The 19308-nt window shown below is 56.8% G+C and overlaps 1 protein-coding gene across 1 annotated transcript; it reads left to right on the forward strand.

Annotated features, from left to right (window-relative positions):
• The first annotated feature begins 8021 nt into the window (after positions 1-8021).
• Positions 8022-18976, forward strand: SKOR1 (SKI family transcriptional corepressor 1). The gene is made up of 9 exons (XM_043472826.1): positions 8022-8147; positions 10402-12601; positions 13669-13759; positions 14637-14744; positions 15302-15373; positions 16684-16758; positions 17013-17087; positions 17600-17665; positions 18157-18976. Exons 2-9 carry the CDS (start codon positions 10412-10414, stop codon positions 18249-18251), a joined length of 2772 nt encoding a protein of 923 aa, XP_043328761.1. The 5' UTR covers positions 8022-8147; positions 10402-10411; the 3' UTR covers positions 18252-18976.
• Positions 18977-19308: the final 332 nt, after the last annotated feature.

Raw genomic sequence — 19308 nt, forward strand, 5'->3', positions numbered from 1 at the left:
AGAACACATCCTTCCATTTGCACATCCTTTTTGTTGACGTTGAGTTGCTAAGTCATGTCCAACACTTTGCGTCCCTATGGACTGTAGGCCGCCAGGCTCCTCTGTCCATGGGGTTCTTCAGGCAAGAATACTGGAGTGGGTTGCCATTTCCCTCTTGAGGGGATCTTCCAGGACCAGGGATTGAACTCACGACTCCTACATGGGCAGGCAGGTTCTTTACCCCTGAGCCACCTGAGAAGTGCATACATTGTTTTACAAAGCCCATATTTCCAGACCTCCATCCTCAGCTGTCCTCCCCACTCACTAGCCTATGCCTGCTCTTCTCCTCTCTCTCCCTCCCTCTCCCCTCCCCCAGCACCGTGTATCCAGCGCCAATAACTCCCATTTTCCAGGAGTCTTATTCCCTTCTCCAGCTCCACTCTCCTCCCCCAACAGAGCTCAGTGCTCTGGTCTCCTTGACCCCTGGAGGGTGACCCTTATAGCGTCTCAGTTATCTCAGTGTCAGGGGCTGGGGACTCCCCTGGGACCTCTGTGAATGCTCCAGCTTGCCCAGCTCAGACTCTGGAGACACTGTTTATTCATCAGATCCTACTCAGCACTTCCTGTGTTCCAGGAGCTGGGGAAACGGTAGGAATCAAGACATGCTAGTCCCGGTACTCTGGGGCCTCAGTTTCCTCAACTGCAAAACAGATGATAATATCTACTGTGCAGGATGATAATATCTACTGTTATTGTGAAGATCAGAAATAGACTGGCTGGGCCCCCTCTCTGGGGAGGCCCCATCTCTCCTGGGGAAGGGAAGATAGCATTCTCCAGGTCAGAAAATCCAGTGGGGTGCCAAGACAAGTTAATGGGGAGAGGATAATATTTTCAACAAGTGGTGCTCTGAAAACTGAATATCCATATGCAAAAGAATAAATTTGGATTCCTACCTCATATCATACACACAAAAATTAACTGTACACAAAAAATTAACTGTAAGTGAATCAGAGACCAAAATGTAGGAGCTAAAACTATAAGGTTCCTAGAAGAAAATATAAAAGTAAATCTTATGATCTTGGGTTCAGCAAAGCCTCCTCAGTTCTCACACCAAAAGCACAAGTAGCAAAAAATAAAATAGATACATTGGACATCATCAAAATTAAAAACTTTTGTGCTTCAAAAGAAACCATTAGAAAGTGAAAAGACAGCTCACAGGGTGGAAGAAGTTATTTGCAAATCATGTATCTGATAAGGGACTTGTTTCTAGAATATATAAAGAATGTTCTCAATAATAAAAGTACAAATAATCCAGTTGAAAAATGGGCAAAGGATCTGAATAAACATGTCTCAAAAGATGTACAAATAGCTAATAAGCACATGAAAAGGATGTTCAAAACCATGACTCAGCAGATAAATACAAACCAAAACCACAACGGGATACCATTTCACACCCACTAGAATGGATAATAAAAAAGATAGATAATAAAAAGTACTGTCAAAGATGTGGAGGGACCAGAACCCTCATATATCACTGGCAGGAAAGAAAATGGTGCAGTGCTTTGCAAAACCAGTCTGGTGATTCCTTAAAAAAGATTAACATAAAATTACCAGATAACCAGGACTTCCCTGGTGGCTCAGAGGGTAAAGCGTCTGCCTACAATGCAGGAGACCCAGGTTCAATCTCTGGGTCAGGAAGATCTCCTGGAGAAGGAAATGGCAACCCACTCCAGTATTCTTGCCTGGAAAATCCCATGGACAGAGGAGTCTGGTAGGCTACAGTCTATGGGGTCACAAAGAGTCGGACCCCACTGAGTGACTTCACTCACTCACTCACCATATAACCTGACAATTCTATGCTTAGTATGTACCCAAGAGATATATTAAAACATATAGTCACACAAAAACTTGTACATTAGTACAACTTCATTCATAATAGTCAAAAGTAGACACAATGAAAATATTCATCAGTGGATAAATAAACAAAATGTAGGATATCCATACAATGGAATATTATTTGGCAATAAAAAGGAATGAAGTAATGATAGATGCTGCTGCATAGATGAACCTTAAAAATATACTCAGTAGAAGAAGTCAGACACAAAAGATCACATTTTGTACATTTCCAATTACATGAAAAGTCCAGAACAGGCAAACAGAAAGTAGTAGTTGCCAGGGTCTGGGGGAAGGTGAGAAGATAGCTAATGGGTACAGGATTACTCTTTGGGGTGATGAAAATATTCTTAAATTCATAGTGGTGGGACATCCCTGTTGGTCCAGTGGCTAAGAATCTGTGCTAACAATGCAGGAGGGCCAGGTTCGATCCCTGACCAGGGAACTAGATCCCACATGCTGCAAATGAGGCCTGGCACAGGCAAATAAGTTAAATAACTATTTTTAAAAATTGATGGTGGTGGTAGTGCACAACTCTCTGAAGATATGAAAAAGCACTGAATTGTACACTTTAAATAAGTGAATTGTATGGTATGTGAATGACATCTCAATAAAGCTCAACCTGTCCCAGCAAGCAGACTGAACTCCACCAAGGTGCAGGCGATTGTCCAGAACTGATCTGAGGCTGTCAGGGAAGGGAACTCACAGATGTTGAGCACCTACTCTGTGCCATCTGCTTTGTGCAGGGCTGGGACTGTGAGAAGGATTTTCAGGAGCCCAAGAGTGAATCCCTGCTCACATGGTGCACCCAAGGCACTCAGTCTGGTCCAAGACTGTGCTATGTGCCATACACTCAGCACCTTATTTAATTCTTATGACATATTCATGAGACCCTGAATAGCCCTGACCCGGTAAGGCCAGGAGCTGTTTCACAGATGCAAGTTCAGAGACTCAACCAGAGCAGACCTAGGATTTGAACCCGAGCCTTGCTGAATCCAGAGTCTGTTCTCTTCCCAGCCCTCCCCGGATCCTGTGTGGAGGAGGCCCTGGGAGGGAAACCCTTGTTATCAGCGAGTACTCAGAAAACCTGCCAGTGGCTCCCACCTGCCTCCCAGAGCCCATTTCCTCCTTCTACAAGAAGCAGCCTTCAGCCTTCACAGGCTCTGCGAAAAGCCTTGCCTGAATCTGTGTGGGAGGTGAGAGTCCCAATATCCTCCTAGACATCACCAGAGAGCACAGAACCTTCAACTCTTCCCTGAAGAACCAGACTGGCCACTAGACACCAAGGGCACCCTTCCATCACAGTGGCCAACAAGTCAGCTCACAGCCTTCCCACTCAAATGCTGTTCACTCATTCATTTAGCAAACATGGTGAGCACCAACTATGTGCCTTGTTCTAAGCCCTGGCAATACGACAGCAAACAAAACATTCCAGTGGGAGAGACAGAAGACACCCACAAAGAAATCAGGAACTGTTAACCAGTGAACAATCCAAGGGTGAAAACAAAATAGCATCAGACAGACAGGAGTGAGGGATCCAAGCAAGCAGACAGGCTTAGAGGAGGCTCAGTGTAGTGTCCAGGAGAGGTCTCTGAGGCTTCGGAAAGACAGGCACAGGGGAGGGAAAACAAGGTAAGCTGTTTTATGGGGCAGAAACCTCCAGGGGCCATTGAATTTTCTTCCTATGTATTCCTTGGGTTGATAGGAAATTTTGAAGTGTCTACAGAGTCTCCCCTGTGCTAAGAACTTTGGAAAGAGACTTGGGGCCAAGCTGGGACTGACATAGGGGAGGCAGCTGGGAACCGAACTAGAGATCTGGGGCTGAGGGAGAGTCCTGCAGCCAGCTGAACTACTCACCCTTCCTCTTTCAGAATACCTCTGTCCAGGCCTTGGGCATCTCTATGTCTAGTTGGGGAAATAAGTCTGTCCTGGGCTCCCTCCTCAGTCCCTCCCAGCCTAATTTTCCTCCCCAAGTGTAGAGAGAGCCCCAGAGTGGGCAGAGCGGGACCCTGCAACCTTCATACCATTTAAGTTCTCCTGGCTCTGCCCCTTCCCCAAGCTTAAGCCACCTACACTCAAGCAGGGTCCCATCCCCTCAGGGCTCCAGGAAAAAAGATGTTCCTCTTCTGTGCTCTTGGGCCTCTGAGTCAAACATTCAGCGCCAGTGTGCCCATCCTACAGATGCACATATTGAGGCCAAGTCAGGGTCCATGGTTACTCAAGTGGTCAGTAGAATTGGATCTAGATGGAGACCTTCCTCCCTCCTTTTGATGTCCCCAGGAGTCCTTCGTTGGGAGGAGTGCTGGCCTGGCCTCTGATCCCCAAGAACCCGGTGTGGGCCGCAGGAACCCAGAGTGTGGGGCTTCCGGCCTGTCCCGCCCCCACAGCTCGGGAGCGTCAGTCTTCCTGTCCTCACACGGAGCCAGATGGACACGTCTGAGCACCTTGGCGCAGGCTCTGCGGCCCCCTGGCCTCCCCCACGACCTCACCTCTGTTCGCTGATGCGGCCAGCAGGCCCCACCCGCCCAGCCACCTTCATTGGCTCGAGCTGGCCGCCGGGCGGGGCTAGGGTCTATCTGGCCGTCGGATTAATATCCAGATATTAAGTAAACAATAAATTAGCAAAACTACAAGAAAATTTTACAGCCCTTTGCATTTGGCAATCATTGAGTGTTAATTAGAAATTCATTACAATTAAAACCCTGCCTAAACAGGGCCTGCGCGCCTTAATTACATCTGATTTTTAATTCAGAATACGTGTTTACACAGTAAGCGCTACGTACCCCATGATTATCCCCAATCCTCTTTATACTGTACTAATTATGTAAATTAAACCTAATTAACTGACGAAAACTGCCGTTAATTCAACTGGTAAAAGATATGTGCTTGCGGAGGAGGCGCGGCCGCCCAGCCCAAGATAGAGCTGGAAGGGGCGCGGGACGCCCGGCTGCGTGGACGCGACGCCAGGGACTCAGAGGCAGCAAGGACCCGGCGGGGGCTGGTGGGGTGCGCGCCAGGCGCGTCCCTGATCCCGGCCTTCCGACCCCGGTGCACCCAGCAGTGGGTAAAATAGAATCCGCGCCAGTGGGGGTCAGAAACGCCAAGGGCACTGACTCCAGCGCATTCCCCAGGCGCTGGTCTGAGCTGCAGGACCCAGAGCCCCCTCTGAGCAAGAGGGAGGCCGCCCTCCCCCGTCTGAGCCTGAGTTCAAGTCCCAGCGCTGCCCCACGCTGGCTGCCTGCGTCTGAGCAAGTCATCTGGCTTAGCTAGGCCTGTTTTCCTCCTCGCGGAGAGTTGTGAGGGCGACCCTCAAAGCTCCTTGTGAGCTGCGCAGTACTTGTCTTCCGTTCATTAAACGAGGCCCTCCAGGCAGCGTGCAAAGCACGGTATTTGGGGTCTGGGAGATCAGTCTGCATCCCTTATTGACTGAGGAGCCTGGGTGAGTTGGCTTCCACTGCCTGACCCTCGATATCCTACCTGTAAAATGGGAATAAATGATCTTTACCTATTCCCAGGGTCGTTGGGAGAAAGGGCTCTGCCAACTGAGAGGCTCTTTGCGGTGATACTAACTAACCAACTGGACGCTGGTCCAGCGCAGAGTCCAGGCCCGACCCCAAGACCCCTCCTCGGAGACTACCATCTCTCAAGCGAACGGCGCCGCTTCCCCAACCTCTGCCCACACGCGTTTAAGTCTTTCTCTGCTTCAGACCCGGTGGAAGGGCAGGGTGGGTCTTCGAAGTCAGAGAGGGCGCAGGGAGCTGTCCGCAGATTGGTGCTGAACGGAGACGCAGGGGTCAACCTGCATCCCCTTCCCCCGCACCCCACGGTGCTGCATCCGCAAAGGGAACTTTTGTCTAAGAAGTCCCCCGGGACCGCGCGGCCCGGCTGCCAGGAGTGCCCTGGAGGCCGTCCCCAGGGCATCGCAGTACAATAGAGGTAGGAGAGACAGGCCCAGCTCAAGGGGATCCTCCCCATCCTCTTTCCACTCCAACCCCCACCACCCTGAGGGCGTCCGGGCTCCAGGATCGTTGTCACCATCACACCGAAAACTGAGATGCCTTTTAAAAAATCATTAGGAGGCTAAGAATAATTACCGAAAGGGATTGTAATTATGGGGTGAGGAGGCCGGCCTAGGGAGGGGGATGAGAGGTGGAGTCTGGGGGGCGGCTCTTGGACTGGGACAGAAAATAGGTTCCTGTTTTCCTTGGAGGGAAGTGGCGTGGGGGGGCGAGGGTAGAGATCCGCAGAGTTAGAGCGGGACAGAGGTAGAGGCTGGGAAAGACGCGCTAGTGGAGGGACAAGATTCAGAGAGAGAAAGGGGGCTGAGCAGGCTCGGGGAGGAAAGAGAGAAAGGCAAGGAAATGCCGGAGAGAGAGAGAGAAAGGCGGGAGCTGATAAAGGTGAAAGAGCAAGAACCCCTCTAGAAGAGACCCCGCAGCAGAGACTAAGCCCTCAAGCTTGGGGTGGGGTAGTTTCGTAGCCCCGGAAAACACGCGAGAAGCGGGTGGCAAGCCAGTCACAGGGCCTGGTGGCCCCCTCTCTCCGAGGGTAGGCCTGGGCGATCCGCTCCCACCCCCAGAGGCATTTCCCAAGACCCCTGCGACCCCGCGGAGAAGAGAAAAGCACTGGGAAGAAGTGCAGGAGAAGAGGAGATGAACCCTAGAGGAGCCAGAGTGTAGGAGGGGAGAGGGCCTGGAACCCAGGGCGAGAGGGAAGACGAGAGGGCGGGGGCGAGGGCGGCCCGGCGCCGCTGGCCGCGGAAGATTTATGGCACCGCCCGGGTTCCAAGGACTGGCTGCGATCGCCGCTGCTGCCCGCGTCAGGAGCTGCCGCGGCCGCTGCGCCCCCCTGCGCGGGCAGCCTGCCGCGCCCCGGGCCATGCCTGCCATTATTAACTTCTGTTTGATTAGGGTAATTGTTCAAACTTGGACTGGACAGTATGATTAATTACAGTTTAATTAACGTGTCCATTAAGGACACTTAATGCCACAGAGGGGTGGGGGGCAAGGGGGTGTCCGGGTGCGGGCAAAAAGGGAGGGAGTACGACTGGTAACTCAAATAAGGAAAGACGGAGATTGAGAGAGAGGGAGAAAACCGGACCTCTTGAGTTAGTGGAGGGAAAGAACGGTGCAGACAGACATCGACAGAAAAGTGAGGGGGTGGAAAGAAATGGAGCTCTTCCAAGAGAGAAGATGCCAGGGAGGGTCTGCAGCATCAGGGGCTAGACCCCCACCACCGGGAAACTGAGTTAACAGGAGAGCTAGGGAGGGGTCTAGCTTTCAACTAATAGTTGACCCCAGATATCGCCCAGCGATGACTTGGCTCCTGCCCTGGGCTGGTTGGTGTTAGTTGGGGGGCGTGGTGGTGGTTAAAGGCCCAGGACCCCCCTAAACCCAGTTCCCGAGTCCACAGCTCAGTGAAGGAGAGAGGAGGCTGTCCTGACACCAGTGCATCCAAGTCAGAAGCGTGGGCGAGTTGGTTCTGCCCCTTTCCGGCTTACTATCCCCTGGCACCTCACACCCCATCTCTGCTCCGGCGTCCCAGGGTCACCTTCCTGGCCCGAGAGTGCGGTACGCATTCTCGAGCCCTTTCCTTAAGTCTGACTTGGCCTTTGGTCTAGCTCCTTGCCCCTTAGCCTGGAGAACTGGGCCCTCCCCCACTTTACTCTAGGGGGCAAACTTTGTGGCCCCGGGCCCTTCCTTCCTCCCGGCCCCCTTAGCGAGCTTGGGCTGCAGGTGCGGGGCTCAGGGAACAGGTGTGTGGCCGCTTACCTGGGGCGCCCAGACCCGGGAGCTGCGGGAAGGCGGCGGGGCCAGGCGCGTGGCCCGCGGGCTAGCTATCGGACCCCGGGAGGGCGCGAGTGACTGCACGGGCGGTGGGTGTGGCGCCCCGGCTCGCAGATGTTAGGCGCGCCCGCCCCGCGCTGGCCTCGCCACTCGGGCTGTCCCCGCGCCTTGCCAGTCGCCGCGCTATGCTCTCCAGGCTTCGGCCTCCGCGCCGGGCCCGTCCTGGGCCTCAGGGGCAACCTCACAGGGCACATATCTCTCTGCCCGGGACCCTGGAGCCCTGCGCCTGCTGAGAGCCTGCGCCGCGCGGGAGGGGCCAGTGGGGCCGCGGGTGTGAGAGCGGGGAGCCCGGGAGCGCGGCTGTGCGCGCGCGCGGGGAGGGGCCGCGCCGTCACCCGGAGAGCCCGGCGGATCCCCGACTCCCGCCCGCCGCTCCGCCCGCCGCGCACCTCCGTTCACCGCTCGCCCGGCTCCAGCCGCCGCCGCACGGTGAGTACCCGCGCCCGGGAGCTGGCTGACCCCGCGCCGTGTCTCTACAGCTTTTTTCGTTTAGTGCCGATTTGGGTTCTTGTGGTTGTTTTATTATTATACCTCAAGACTCCATCGCCTCACTCTGCGCTGCCTGACTCCCGCCTCATCGCCCTCTCCAATCTCACCCCTCAAGCCCCAGGAGCCAGCGAGGGCTCCCAGAGCCGCCCTGGCCGCTGCTCCTTGGCGCTGCGCACAGCCCTTTGCCCTGGCTTTTGAAATTCGGTTCCGTTCCTAGGGTCTTCCTTCTCCTGGTTCCGGGGTCCGGAGTCCCCTCCTCCCACTCGAAAAGACCCCGAGGGGACTCCAGACCCTCCGCTTGGAGAAGACGCGCTCCGCTCAGGGCTCTCCCTTCACTGCATGCGGGCAGGGCACACTTGCCGATTTCGGGAAACCGAGAAGACATCTTCATTTCCCAGAGCCGCGGCACCCCCTCTTCCACCTCCCTAGCCAGCCTGAAGACCTTTTGGGAGGAGGGTGCAGGGCTTTTCTTGCTGATCCCTCAGCCGAGGAGTTAGGACAGTGCTTTTGCCTCCTAAAATGTTGCAAGGGACTTCGACGCAAAAGAAGGGTCAACTAGTTTCAGTTTGATCCACGGAGATAAAGATGAAATAAATAACAGATAAATAGCTTGATACTTGAAGAAGGTATAAAGACAGATGGGAGAAAGAGGAGCGAGCAGGGAGAGACAGACAGCTCAGGGACAGATAAGATCGACAGATCAAGGAGGGAGAGAGACAGAGGGAGAGAAGATCCCATGCTTTTGAGCTCGGATGCCCTGTCTGGCTGGAGCTGCCCTTTGAAAATGGATTTGTCTGTTTCTGCTGAGTTTAGAGGAGGAACCCTCAGGACTGGGCTGTCTGGGCCGCAGGACTGCCTGCAGCCGTGGGCCGAGTGCGAGCCTTCGGTGTCTGAGGACACGTGGTTGGGCTGAGCCATCTAGGGGGCCCCAGGCATCAGTCCCCGGGTCCTTCCTGCTGCCGCTGTCCACAGAGCGATTGCCTCCCTGCCTCGGCCAGAGAGTAAAGCTTGGGACCAGAAGTAACTTTTGACCTGGAGCCTTAGGGTGGCTTCAGAGACGGGTCAGGATTCCTCCCAAGCCGTATGGGTCAGGACAACTCCGCATGAAGGATACTCCAAAAAAAAAAAAAAAGATGTCCCCCAAAGAGGAAGCTCAGAACCTAGAGACTGCGTTTGGCCTTAGTGGGCAAGGTATATCTGAAGGAGGAAAACTCAGGCAGCGGGCGGCTACAAGCAAAGAAGTGGCTTCTGAGAAACTTCCTTGAGAACCTCTTCGTCCCGTGTGCTGACCCGGAGGGGAACCAGCTTGGGTCTGGACCGCAGCTTAAAAATGCAGGAAATGTGGTTAGGAATTGCTTGACCCGGATCCCACCGATGGCTGGAAAGAAAATGGTTTATATTTCCAGCCGGAATCTTTCTGCTCAACGAACGCGGGGTTCCGGGTGTAAGAGGAAAAGCTTGTGTTTGGGGAAAGCGGTGCTGTTATCCCGGGGAGCCAACTGCACGAAGCTGGGTGCAGTGAGAGCAACTCCAGGGCTGGGCGCTCACGGCGAGCTTAGGAGAGAGTCGGGTTCAGCACCGCGAACAGCGGTCGTCTCCGTCTCTCTCCGCCTCCCTCACGGCCTCTAGACCCTCCTCCTTCTCCTTACCAACCCCCCCGCCCCGCCCCCTGCTGTCTGGAGACGGGCAGTGACCGCCCCTCCCCCTCCCTATTCCTCCCCGCGCTGCCCCCGCCCGCGTGCATGCGCGGCTGAGCAGAGGGGCGGCCTGTCCCCGAAGTCCGAGCTTCGGGACCCGGACGGATAGGGCAGGCTGCGAGGGTGGCCGAAGTCTTACGGATCTGGGCACCAGGAAGCCTGGGTTTGGCAATGGCTTTGCTGTGTGGCCTTGGGCAAGTCACTCTCCGTCTCTGGGCCCCACTTCCTCCCCAGCCCGAAAACAGGATCGGGTTCCCAGCTACCCGGGCATTCCTGAGATCTCAATTACCCCTACTCCTCCTCCAAACCCCGGGGGCTTTTGTTCCAGCGCCAGCATGCGTCTGAATAACAAAAGGCCCGTCCAGGGGGCGAATGAGCTAGGACTCCCTGTTGCCAAGTTTCCCCGCGCGCCGGACTCTGCGCGCCCTGCTGGGCGGGCCCGAGCGGCGTTGGCGCTGAAAATGGCTCATCGGCTCTCTGCTTTCTCTGTTTCGCAGGAGCGGCGGCATGGAGGCTCTCACCACTCAGCTGGGGCCGGGGCGCGAGGGAAACTCTTCTCCCAACTCCAAGCAGGAGCTGCAGCCCTATTCGGGTTCCAGCGCTCTCAAACCCAACCAGGTGGGCGAGACGTCGTTGTACGGGGTGCCTATCGTGTCCCTGGTCATCGACGGCCAGGAGCGCCTATGCCTGGCGCAAATCTCCAACACCCTCCTCAAGAACTACAGCTACAATGAGATCCACAACCGCCGCGTGGCCCTGGGCATCACGTGCGTGCAGTGCACACCGGTGCAGCTGGAAATTCTGCGTCGGGCAGGGGCCATGCCCATCTCGTCGCGCCGCTGCGGCATGATCACCAAGCGTGAGGCCGAACGCCTGTGCAAGTCGTTCCTCGGCGAGCACAAGCCGCCCAAGCTGCCCGAGAACTTTGCCTTCGATGTGGTGCACGAGTGTGCCTGGGGTTCGCGTGGCAGCTTCATCCCCGCGCGTTACAACAGCTCGCGTGCCAAGTGCATCAAGTGCGGCTACTGCAGCATGTACTTCTCGCCGAACAAGTTCATCTTCCACTCGCACCGCACCCCCGACGCCAAGTACACGCAGCCCGACGCAGCCAACTTTAACTCGTGGCGCCGACACCTCAAACTCAGTGACAAGTCGGCCACAGACGAACTGAGCCACGCTTGGGAGGACGTCAAGGCCATGTTCAATGGTGGCACCCGCAAGCGGACCTTCTCGCTGCAAGGAGGCGGCGGCGGCGGCGCTAACGGAGGGTCGGGTGGACAGGGGAAGGGTGGTGCTGGCGGCGGCGGGGGCGGCCCGGGGTGCGGCGCAGACATGGCCCCAGGTCCGCCGCCGCACAAAAGCCTGCGCTGTGGCGAGGAAGAGGCCGCCGGGCCTCCCGGGCCGCCGCCTCCTCACGCGCAGCGGGGACTTGGTCTGGCGGCGGGAGCTGGCGGCCCCGCGGGCCCTGGAGGGCCTGGTGGCGGCGCCGGGGTCCGCAGCTACCCTGTGATCCCAGTGCCCAGCAAGGGCTTTGGCCTCTTGCAGAAGCTGCCCCCACCGCTTTTCCCTCATCCCTACGGCTTCCCCACGGCCTTTGGTCTCTGCCCCAAAAAGGATGACCCTGTGTTAGGCGCAGGCGAACCCAAGGGCGGCCCAGGCCCCGGGAGTGGCGGGGGCGCGGGCACTGGGGCAGGAGCGGGCGGCCCAGGAACCGGCCATTTGCCCCCCGGGGCGGGGACTGGCCCGGGGGGCGGCGCCATGTTCTGGGGTCACCAGCCCTCCGGCGCAGCCAAGGACGCGGCGGCCGTGGCTGCGGCCGCCGCCGCAGCCACTGTGTACCCGACGTTTCCCATGTTCTGGCCGGCGGCAGGCAGCCTCCCGGTGCCGCCCTATCCGGCCGCCCAGAGCCAAGCCAAAGCCGTGGCGGCGGCCGTAGCGGCTGCAGCGGCGGCGGCCGCGGCTGCTGCGGGAGGTGGCGGCCCCGAGCCCCTGGACGGTACCGAGCCGACCAAGGAGGGCGGCCTGGTCGCAGAGGAGCGCTGCCCCAGCGCGCTGTCCCGCGGGCCACTGGACGAGGACGGTGCGGACGAGGCGCTGCCGCCCCCGCTGGCCCCGCTGGCCCCGCCGCCCCCGCCGCCCGCTCGCAAAGGCTCCTACGTGTCGGCCTTCCGGCCTGTGGTCAAGGACGCCGAAAGCATCGCCAAGCTCTACGGTAGCACCCGCGAAGCTTACGGCGGTGGGCCAGCCCGTGGGCCGGGGCCGGGCGCAGGTACCGGCGGCGGCTACGTGAGCCCGGACTTTCTGAGCGAGGGCAGCTCCAGCTACCACTCCGCCTCCCCCGACGTGGACACTGCAGACGAGCCCGAGGTGGACGTGGAGTCCAACCGCTTCCCCGACGACGAGGGCGCCCCGGATGAGGCCGAGCCCGGCGCGCCCAGCACCGGAGGCAGCCCGAATGGAGACCAGACCGCAGGACCCCCGTCTATCACCTCGTCCGGCGCCGACGGTCCCACAGACTCTCCAGAAGGCGGCAGCCCTCGTCCCCGGCGCCGCCCGGGGCTACCCCCAGCCAGTCGGGCCGCATTTGGGGACCTGGTGGCCGACGACATAGTGCGGAGACCGGAGAAGAGCCCGCCAAGCGGCGGCTATGAGCTGCGAGAGGCTTGCGGACCGCTGGGGGGCCCCGCGCCGGCCAAGGTGAGCCCCAAGCCCGCCCCGCTGGTGGCGCCTCCTTGTTTACCCCTCGGCAGCTCTGGGTTGTGGGGCAGGCCCTGGCCGGGTGGGGGACGGAAATTTTGTTCTGAGCGGGCGTTCAAGCAGTAGGCCCCGGCTGCTCTGGGTAGGCCCAGCTTCGGGAGCCTGTGGAGCTGGACTCGCTGGGACCCCTGGCTGAGGGTTTCGGAAGATCGGGGGCGGCGTTAGGGGTGGGAGGAGCAGGCCTGAAAACTGCGTGTGCTGTGTTTTTGTTGACGGGAGTAGGGAAGAGACAGGCATACAGAGATAGAAATCAAAGGGTCTGGATGAAAGAGACCAAAAGCCAGAGAAAAGCGCTCACGAGGCCGGGCGGGTAGCACGCCCTCCGGGATGGGGATCAGAGCCCCGGGGAAGATGGGCCAGTAAGCCGAGGAGACGGAGGCCTCTCCCTCAAGCTGCAGTACGGGGTCCTCGGAATCTTTCAACACCCCAGCTCGTAGTTTTCCGAGTCTCAGAATTCCTGCCCTGGGAACCTCAGGGTTCTTTGGCAGGAAGCTGTCGAGACGGTGTGCGGGGCGGGAGAGGGGCTCTCAGGTTGCCGCGGCCGCGGGTCCGGGTGGGGGGTATGCAGCTAAGCCTGAATCGTTCGCCATTTGGCAGTGGGTGGGCACACCTGTACAGTTCCATTCGGTCCATTAAAACACGAATTACTAGCCGGATGCGAAAGGCGTCATTTATGTCGGGGACTGGGCGCGGGCGGGAGAGAAGATGCTGAAAAAGAGGAGGGCGGGGTGGGCTTTGAGCGGCCCTTGGCTGGGGAACCGCTTTGTGTCTCGGGTAATTTTCTCAAGGGCGCTCGCAATTACCGGGAAACTACAAACGGCGATGCGACCTCCGAGGGCTCCAGGCTGCGCCGCGTGCGTCACGGCCTCTCGGGGCGCTGGGGTCTCGCGGGCAAGCGGACCTCCGCCACCCCTTCAGGTTTTCTCCTGGCTGCGGTGGAGGGCTGGGCAGCTCCAAGCCGCGGTCAAGCGCCCCCTTAACCGCCTGTCATTTCTCGGCCGCCGCAGGTGTACGCGCCCGAGAGGGACGAGCACGTGAAGAGCGCGGCGGCGGCGCTGGGGCCCGCGGCGTCCTACCTCTGCGCCCCAGAGGCCCACGGTAACGCCCCCTGCCGAGGTCGCTGGCCAATGGAATGGGGGTGGGGGGGACCGCGGCCAGAGGAGGCCTGCGAGGGAAGACTAGAGCAGGAAAGACAGAAGCAGAGAAAAAGGGAGAGGGGAAGCAAAACACTGAAAGAAGAATCTAAGCGAGGACTCCCAACAACTTGCATCTTTTGGTTACTTAACAACAAACCGCCCTCTCCATCGCAAAGATACCGCTCACTTATACCTCATGCACTGGGTTAAACCTTTTAAAAACCACGCCTGGCACGTCTTTCAAATTCTCTCATTTATTCAGCAAGGGTTTGGGCCGAGAGGTTGTCTGTGGTCAGGCCGGGTCCGGGCGGAGGGTGGGGGCGCTTGGCCACGCGCTTAGGGACCCCTGAAGTGCGCGGTAGCAGCAGCCCAACGCGGAGGTGCACGCGGGACCCATTGACTCTCAGAGAATGAACTGAGGGCCTCGGAAATCCGGGCAGCCTGAGCCCGGTACGATGTCTCCCCCGCTGTCGTCACCCCGCGGGTCGCCGCCTGGGCCGCGTTCTCGGAGCAGGTAGACCCGGCGGCCACGCGCGCTCGCGGTGCCCCAGTATCTGCGCGCGATGTAGGTCGCTTGTCCCTGGTGGGCTCGGCTGCTCGATTTGCTCTTTTCCAAGGGGCTGGGGAGGGGGCGTGGAGCCGGAGATGAGCAGATCGCGCGCGGGGGAGGTGGTGCCCGGCCCAAAGCCTGAGGGTGCGAGCCCAGGCGCACAGCCGGGAACCAGCGGCGGCCACGACGCTTTTAATTAGGGCTCGGGCGCCCCGACCGCGGTAGCTCTGGCCGTATCCGGGTCACGGTTTCTTTGCCTCTCCTTGAAACTCGGTTTATTGCCTTTAAGAGCCAGATAAGGAAGACAATCACTCGACCGCCGACGATTTGGAAACGAGAAAATGCTATCCAGACCAAAGGAGTATCTCCCAGCCAAGTCCGGCAAATACAGACCGAGGTGAGCCCTAGGACCCTCGCTCTCCACCCCAACTCGGGAGCTGGACCCCAGGTCGCCCAGGTTTCCACCGACTCCAGTTTGCGAGGGAGGCTTTCTAACAAGCCTAAGGGGCTGCCGGATAAACATTTGCTCTCCTCTCGCGGCTGGCAGATAAACATTTAAACAGAATGGGCAAGGGTCAAGCCAGGTTTCCTGAATTCCTTACCTCCTTGGTGGGTTTTGGGGTTCTCCCGGGTAAGGGAAGGAGACTTACCAGAAGGATATCAGGAACACCATCACCCACGTAAAACAATCAAAGAGCATTTCCTGCCCTAAGATAGCCTGTTATCCCTGGTTCCACTCTCCTCCGTGAGGGGGGGTGTGGTGTGTGTCACTCTCTGAGTGACCTAAAATAATGGTTTGGAAGGTGGGTAGAACTGGATGCCTGCAACTGTCTCCTCTAAAGGCAGAGGGTCTGAAATAGGTACTCAACTTAGCTCAGTTACCAGGAAGCTCACCCCTCCCCTCCCAAGGCCTCTCCCAGAACAAAACCCCTCTTACCTGCCCTTGTATCCCAGGCGAAGATGGGCTCACCCTAGATGTCACAGGAACTCAACTAGTGGAGAAAGATATCGAGAACCTGGCCAGAGGTGAGGTTAAATCTATGAAACAGGGGTACACTGTGCTTGGGGAAATTGTCCCTTCTTGTAGAGGGGTGGTATTCCTGCAGGAGTGAGTGTAAGAAGACAAGGCTCTTGAGGAACCAGTCTTCACTGACCAGAAAAGATAATCCCCTGGACACATTACCCGGGCACAGAGGTGGGGGGTGGGAGGGTGGAAAGGTGAAGGGAGTAGGCGGAGGGAACCAGCCATCCCCAGAAGTCCCAAGGCCAGGCCTGTCTGAATAGTCCAGTGAGAAAGAAAAATGAGTAATGATCCTTAGAAGGACAATCTAGGTCTCTCAGCCTCATCTGAATAGCAAGATTTTGAGGAGGCATTTACTTCAGGAGTGTCTCAGAGGTTATTTTCTTTTCCTGGAATCAATGCATAACTGACTCCACCTCACCCTAAATGGGGTGAGGATGGACCTTGTTTGTGGAATGGGGTCCCTGCTCAACTGCAAGGGCAGAGTATGGCTTGAAGCAGAGAAAGGAACTTCTAACCCCACTTTGCTCCTCTCTCATTTTTGTGTTTTCTGAGCACCTGCGAGGGGAGGACCAGATACCAATAGCTCCATGGGCAGCCCCCTGTCACTCCTCTAAAGCAACCTTTGAGAGCACCTATGGGGCTTTCTACACCCAATTGCCCCCTTACCCCACCCCAGCCCAGGGTTGGGCTTGGAAACTGGTGTGTGTTGGGGGAGGGGGGAAGCATTGGTTGTCTTCCACTGTTCCCAGTTACAGATTTTACGGGTGATGTAATTACCTTCAAAATCCTTCTGCTTTATATGAGTGTTCTTATATTTGGGGTCCTGGATTTGGGGTCCTGGGACCTCTTAAAATTGTAAATAAACTGTTATGAATATGTGTATTTTTCTAGGGTGGCGGTCCAAGGCTTTGACCAGATTCTTCCTTGTCTGTATCATTGAAGGGAGAGGTTAGGTCCGTGGATTGAAGGGGTAAACTGAGTCTTCCTAGGCCTACCTCTAAACTTATGGAGTTAAGAACAACTTAAAGCAGATACCATGCTGGTTAGTACCTGGGCCCAGGACCTAGAAGTCCAACAAGCATTCTGCTATTCTGAATTTCATTCTCCTGGGCAACCTAAACCCCTAACCCCATTTTCTGCCCAGATCCTTTGGATGCACATGGAAAAACTGAGTGTTGAGGGCCTACCATTTGGTCTCACCCTCCACTACTCCTATCTCATGGCTACTGGCCAGAGTGGGACCTGGGTGCCTTAGAGGCCACCTGCGTCCCACCACCCTCCTCCTTTACATCCCACTATCGCCCCTTCACAGACGAATTGCAAAAACTGCTCCTGGAACAAATGGAGCTCCGCAAGAAGCTGGAACGAGAATTTCAGAGTCTCAAAGGTACCCCCATTCAGACCCACCCCACCTGATCGCCAGGGCCTTCTTCCCGCATGCCCCGCCTGGCCTGGACCGGGGGCCCAGTGCAGGCAGCTGCTGCTGCTTCGCATTCAGCCAGAGCCACCGAACCCTTCTTTTCCTAGCCGGGTTTCCTGCTAGGCCAAAGACAGAGGGGGTGGGGTGGGGCTGGGGAGTGGGGAAAGGGGGCCGAGGGAGGGGGTTGTGCGTAACAGCTCTCACTTAATCAATTTGCACAGATAATTTTCAGGATCAAATGAAGAGGGAATTGGCTTATCGAGAAGAAATGGTGCAACAGCTGCAAATTGTCAGAGGTAAGATGGGAGTCAGGTGAGCGCGTGCACGGGCCGTAACTGCCTCTCGTCTGGCAGGAGCCGCAATGTTGGCTCAGTCATTTGGATTTAAATTGAAGGTAATTTAACAATTATTTTTTTTATTTAATATCCTTTGTATACTCTGATTAGCCTCAGAATGGCAAGCGAGCCCAGCAAACGGCTTGCAGGCATCATTACATGGAGTGATTGAACTTCTTATCGCGGCAATTTCCATGGTTTCTAAATTAAAAATCGAGGCGTAAAATTACCTGGGAAGTAATGCCTAAGTTTGCTTTAATTTTGGTTAGATCCGTCTGCCTTTAAGCGCCATCCCAGGCCATTTCCTCCCTCAGCCAAGCTGCAGTTTGTAGGTTTGACGCCCCCTCCCTCGGTCGCCGGGACTTGTTTCTGCCAGGGGCTGAGCGCTGAAAAGAGGGTGAGGCCCGGGCTGTGACCCCAACGGGCCCTAGGGTGGTGTCATTTCCTCACCGGCTACTTCCTGTGTCTTCCAGATACTCTTTGTAACGAACTTGACCAGGAGCGGAAGGCACGCTATGCCATCCAGCAGAAATTAAAAGGTGCGGAAGCGGGGGAACAAAGGAGAGGTGCCAGGCACTGGCTGTGCGGGCGAATGAATGAATGAATGACTGCGTGAGTGATGATGAGGGGGAAGGCCAGGTCTGCAGAGATAAGTAACTGAGAGGAGGGAAGTGGGAATTCATTTTAATGGAGAAATCATTCTAGAACGGTGGGCAGGGAGAAAGGGCCCCTTGAGCTCTGGGCATTGGGAAATCTGTCACTAGGTCCAAATCTGGTTTTGAGCTGAGCGATCTCCCTCTTACTGTGCCTCAGTTTCCTCTTCTGTAAAATGGGGCTACTGAACTAGAGCAGTGGTTCTGAATGACCGGGGTCTCTACTACCTTCCCACCTTTTGATCGTCTCGCTTGAGAACTCCTGAATCTGAAGGGGGTGGGTTAGACGTGGGTGGACAGGGGAGCGAGGGAGCCCGTGGACCGCGTGGGCGAGACAGGCGAGGAGCCCAACATGGCCCAATCGACTGTCTCTCCAGAAGCCCACGACGCCCTGCACCATTTCTCCTGCAAGATGCTGACGCCCCGGCACTGCACTGGCAACTGCTCCTTCAAGCCCCCACTGTTGCCCTAGGGCCGGCCCAGCCGCGCCCACGCGCCCTCAAGCCATGCTGCTCTCTTCTTGTAAATACCCGCGGCCGCGGCGGCCGAGAGCGAGATACAAGCCATTCGGACCGGACCGATGTAAATACAGCCTCCCGCCCGCCTGCCCTTCTCCCGGGCGCCTCGGCCTTGCCCGCTCCCTCCTGGGAGCCTGAGACCAGGACCCAGTCTCCGTTTCCAATTGTAAATACCACCTTGCCTCATGGTTCAACTCCGGGCATCGGGTCTCATGGGCTTAACGGACCAAAGGGGGTAAAAAAAGGGAGAGGGGGCTTCTCCGCCCTGTACAGTCTCTGAACCCCAATTGTGGATACAATGTAGCAATTTCGCTGGCCCCGCGCTTCCCTCCCCGTCCACTTCTGAAACTTGTTCCTAATGACAAAGTGGCTATGTGCAATGGATATAAATGTATTGTGAGTCTCTTGGTTCAGTAATAATGGGTTCATTTTTAATTTATTTATGTTGTAAGTTATTTTGCTTCCTTCTCCTGGACCTACTTCCAGTCCCATTTTGCATTCCCTCTTGGGTTTTTGCTTTGTCTATTTTTTGTTGTTGTTGTAACCTCTTGATGTAACAGCACTTTAAAAAGGGCGACAACTGACTCACGAGATGGAGACCACCTTGAGCCTGATTGGGGAGATCACCCTGGATCCCTGAGTTTTGTTTTGTTTTTAATAAAAAAGAAAAAAAAAAAAACAAAAAACACCCGACACTTCCTGGGGCTGTGGAGGTGGGAGTGTGGCGAGGGGAGGGGCGGGGAGGAGGCGGGCGCAACAGGTGGGGCGTGGGGACCGCAGCGCGGGTTCTGAGGCGCCCGCGCTGAGACCTGTGTTTGACCAGGTGGGCTGCAGCGAGCACCGCGACCTCTCCACTGGCTCTTCGGGCACACCCAGCTTGCCCCATAGGCCACAGGCCGTCCCCGCCCCGTGTTTAGGACCCTCCACTGGGCATCGGCGAGGAACGAGAACTCCTGTGAGGTCTCTGAGTCTTCGCTCTAGCGTTCGCAGGGGCTGAGAATTGACTCTTGC

The sequence above is a fragment of the Cervus canadensis genome, chromosome 6 (genome assembly GCF_019320065.1).
Source record: "Cervus canadensis isolate Bull #8, Minnesota chromosome 6, ASM1932006v1, whole genome shotgun sequence".
Classification (NCBI taxonomy): domain Eukaryota; kingdom Metazoa; phylum Chordata; class Mammalia; order Artiodactyla; family Cervidae; genus Cervus; species Cervus canadensis.